Here is a 4,476-nt window from a genome sequence, read left to right on the forward strand (position 1 = left end):
GCATCATGATAGGTGGTTACTCTTCAACAGAAAGGGGACTTTCTGTTGTTTTTATGGAGGAGGAGAAAATGTATAAGTTATAAACATGTCAAAGTAGCAGCCGGTTTTGCCTCTGTGGCTTTGTTTGTTTGCTTGATCACTAAAGATAAAAGGTTTGATTGGTTTTCACATCAGTTTGAATAAAAATCCAAACCAACCAGAGAATAAATGTGTGAGATCTGGCCTTGTCAAAGAAGTCCTGACTTAAGACTTTTATTGTCATTTTGTATACACAGAGTGTAAACAAAACCAAATTTCATTTAGTACAGCTTTCAGACAGTAAAGCGGCGTATTTTGTGTATTTGTCAGGAGGTGTATCAAGCCACTGCCTATAGGTGCAGCCATCACGTTACAAGGCGCCAGAAAATATTTGGCTGTTTGTTAAATAAACAGGTGCTTTAGAAAGATTTTGGTTTTTGGGTGTTTAAAATTTTTTCCGTCCAACAGTTTTGTTTGAATGTCAGCTAAATTATTATCAAATTAATATCAATCATCCATAAAAGCCTTAGAGTTACTTATCAAAGTCTTACTTTCTTAATGATTCACAGTTTTACCAAAGATTTACCCTTTTCAGGGCCGCCATATTCTGTTGCACTTTATTAAATTCAATATTTTCTAAAGGAAAAAACAAACCAAATGAAACATGTTTGAGAAAGCAGATATTTTTTAATTTATTATTAAATGACATAAATAAATCGTGCAGCGGTTCAAGTAGAAATAGATAGCTTATGTACAGGCAAAGGCAGCGGACTCATCTAAAGCCTGCCAGCATCCAGAAGGCACTTTGGAATCGATCGTACAGTAAAAGGCACAATGAATGGAAAATACACACATTAATTTACTCTATATACACACATGTACATATTCACGTTAGTTAGGACCTTTTTTTTGTTGTTTTTTTAGGGTTAACAATGATATAAAATGTAATGAATATGGTGGAAAATAACTTTGTAGCTTCCTAAGAGCAAGTTAACATTCATAACCTAATGTCTGTCTACATATGAAATTAGTTTATGTCATGAATTTTCTTGGCTGCAGAAACTACCCTGCGCCAGTCGACAGACCATTACTTAAACAGGGTTTAAAAGTGTCTTATTTAATTTGCAAAGTTAAGTGTGGAGAAAAAAACAAAAAAAAAACAATCTTTTTGGCTGTAAGAAAGCAGAACAGTGTACACATTGCACTGTCTATCCCAAATGAGTCTATTCAGTTACTTTTTCGAGGAACTGCAATAAGTGATCTGGGATCTTAGTCTGTACCAAAGCTCCATGCTTCCTAAAGGTCAGACAGGAAGAGGTGAAGCCTGAGAGCTGCTTCAGTAGCTCTGAGCTACAGGCGCCCAGCTCGCTGTGAGCCTGGCGATGGAGCTCTCAAACTGGGCATCCCCTACTCCAACCTCGCTCAAGCTGGGCTCGTACATGGAGGACGGCGAGGAGACGGGTAGAGAGGAGGTCAGACCCGTGTAGGAGGAGCCCCTCAGGAACTGAGAGGTCAAACCTCCAGGCACGGAGCTGGAGGAAGAGCCAGAAGGGGTGAGCGTGGTGCCAGCTACCGACCAGAGGCTGGGGTACTGACTGTGGAGAAGAAAGAGGAACACGTTGGAAAAAGGAACTGATGTTGCCTCTTCTGCAAAAATCAGCAAAGAATTGGATATTTATGAGCCTCACCCGGTGTTGGATGTGGAGTTGCTGGTATGAGACAGAGTACCCATGCCTGTGGAGTTGGGGATCTGAAGGGCAGACCAGCTGTCATGAGTCGGCAGAGTCCCCGAGTTGTTGTCCATGTAGTTGTCTGAGAAAACGAAGTGAGAGGAGAAATAAATAAAAACTTTCTCCGCTTTAATCCAGACAGCGTTAAATCACAGACTCCTCAGCGGGTCTTACTGGTGCTGGAGCTGCGGTGGGGGTAGTGGCTGGGGTAGGGAGCCGCTCTGTGGCTCCTCAGGCTGGAGTAGCGCTCGCAGTAGGAGCCTGACGGGTGGCCTGCAGTGCCACTGAACTGAGGGGGGCTGCTGTTGGGGCAAATGGGACTCTGGCCTGGAAGGAACCAACCCCCAACTGTAGAGGAATAAAAGAATGTAATTATCTGGAGATACAATTCGACAAAAAGCATGTATGGCTCCTCCTTGATGTACATCTTAAAGATTTAGAGTCTAAAGAGATGACAAGAAACTTACGTTGAGAATATCCGGACTGTTGGCTGTCCGTAGTCTGGTCAGACACTTCTTTATGGTCACTCCTTCAATAAAAGATAAAGAATCAGATCACTGTAAGCAGATCTTTACTAAGCAGACAGGATAAGCAGTAACAGCTGATCTAACATGACTACATACACACATTATTATCCTAAAACATTCATTAAAAACCAAAACTTTTATTCTTTAATTCACAAGAAAAAACGTGTACCTTTCTTTGGCATCCAGAAAAGCTTTGGCAAAGGGGTTGTGTTTTATCTTCAGAGCAGTGATCTAAACAAGAGAACACAGGTTCAATAAAGCTTAAAAATGAGCTGTTTTAATGAGAATGTGGCTGATATGGGCATAACTGACCTCTTCGTTCTGGTAGGCAGTGACAGCGATAAACTGGGTTTCTGGGAAAGACTGGCTGCTGATCATCTTCTGGATGCCTCCGACCTTCACGATGTGGATCCTCGGCTCATATTTGTGCAAAGAGTTCAGCATGATCTATGGGAACATCTCAGTTAGTCTTCTAATCTCTCAGTATGTGCGCACATCTTGGTCACACCAAGTGAGACTAAACCGTAAACACACAAACTCTTAGTAAAATGCATTTTAAAGACAGATATCGCCCAAAAGAGCCAGAAATACAACAATAAAAATGCAAACAAAAAATAACAAAATGTATGAAACACTTTGGACAAGGGCTGAAACAATTAATTGGATTAATAGTGATTAATTAATTATTACTGTCAGCTAATTTAGTAATCTATTAATCATTACCTGCATTATAGAGACTGTTAAATATGCCTTTAAATGACAGAGCGACCCATTTAGAGCAGTAAATATAACAAAATTGTAAAAAGAAACAATATGGAAACATTTTTCATTTAAAATTAAAAAAACGTTTTTGGTCTGTCAATATGCTCTATCCAGAACTCCATAAGTGGAAAAGTTTTAGTTTCACCTGGTTTAAATCAGCCAAAAAATCTTATCTTAGGAACCTTTTTGCAATCTTTGGTGAATTGTTAAGTGCCTTGAGATGACATGTGTTGTGAGTTGGCGCTATATAAACTGAACTGAAATGAATTGAACTGATTATATGCGCTATTAATTGAAATTCACAATAACACTATGAAAACGTAGGTATCCCATATTTTCCCTTGAAAAGCTTCCTGGAAGGGAAGCGAAACCTCTTCAACCTTGGAACTAAGTCCAGTGGATTGTTTTTAATTTTCTTTCTTTTCTTTTTCTTTTTATCTTTTCTCTAAGTTCCCCTCCTCACCTGTCCTCCGCCGTTCAGCTTGTTGGACAGTTTAACTTTGCTGAAGGAGACCGGCGCCTTCATCCAGTGCGCTCCGAAGTTTGGGGAGTCTGGATGGATGTAGACGCAGCTGGGGCTCTGCGGCTCCGGCTTGCCCCCGGGGACCCATTCCCCGTTCACGTATTTCCATCGGTTGTTATCCGCTGCAACGAAGTCTAACAGCACCGAGTACATGGCGTTCGGGTCCAGGCCGGAGACGCTGACCCGCAGAACCGGGAACATCCTCCTAAAATAGTGAGTTAAGTAAGAGTTTGAAACCAAGTGGCTTATATATGTATATATATGTTTTTAAATCTCCAGAGTAGTTAAACATAGACATAAATATCTACATGTTATGTTAAATCAATGACTTTGCTTCTTAAAATGAGAATATTCCCCATGTTTAACTGGTTAAATCTCGTGCGTAAATTGCGCCCAAACCGGTGCGTAAAGATCGCGCCCCGGCCTCCTTTCCATTCAGACCTACCTCCCAGTCTTGGTGACGATCATCTCGTTGGTTAACTCTTTAAACTTGTTCCACAGCTCCGCGTCCTCCAGCGTTAACTTAATATCTCTCTCGGTGACGTCTCCTTTCTCGCTGCCTTTCTGGAACTCGCTCTCCACGGCGCTGAGCAGATGCTCCAAACGCTGATCGGGGCTGGAAGAGCTCATATCTCCAAGTCAGGTCAGATGGGTCTAAATCCGACAGGAAGATGCCTGTGCGCTCAGGCCTTAGCACATTCTGGAGTTTAGGCCCCGGGGCCCTCCTTCTTTAAGGGCCCCCGGGACCTCATGGGGTTTTTGGGCGTGGTTTGGTTCGAGTGCGCACACCTCGAATGTCTGACGGTGTTTTTCAAACTCCACCCCAGCAAACCCTGAACCGCAATGAAATAAGATATTTGGAGAAATGTAGAAAATTTAGAGCGAAAACTTTGAGGACCAGGTTAAAGAAGAGGCC

General features: G+C 41.9%; 1 protein-coding gene across 1 annotated transcript; it reads right to left on the minus strand.

The window, feature by feature from the left end:
* Positions 1-779: 779 nt before the first annotated feature.
* Positions 780-4,215, minus strand: LOC107089788 (brachyury protein homolog A). The gene is made up of 8 exons (XM_015382756.1): positions 4,006-4,215; positions 3,501-3,765; positions 2,588-2,722; positions 2,445-2,506; positions 2,216-2,277; positions 1,923-2,096; positions 1,707-1,830; positions 780-1,613 (listed from the first exon to the last, which is right to left on the minus strand). Exons 1-8 carry the CDS (start codon positions 4,188-4,190, stop codon positions 1,355-1,357), a joined length of 1,266 nt encoding a protein of 421 aa, XP_015238242.1. The 5' UTR covers positions 4,191-4,215; the 3' UTR covers positions 780-1,354.
* Positions 4,216-4,476: the final 261 nt, after the last annotated feature.

The sequence above is a fragment of the Cyprinodon variegatus genome, unplaced genomic scaffold (genome assembly GCF_000732505.1).
Source record: "Cyprinodon variegatus isolate N-32 unplaced genomic scaffold, C_variegatus-1.0 Scaffold265, whole genome shotgun sequence".
NCBI lineage: Eukaryota > Metazoa > Chordata > Actinopteri > Cyprinodontiformes > Cyprinodontidae > Cyprinodon > Cyprinodon variegatus.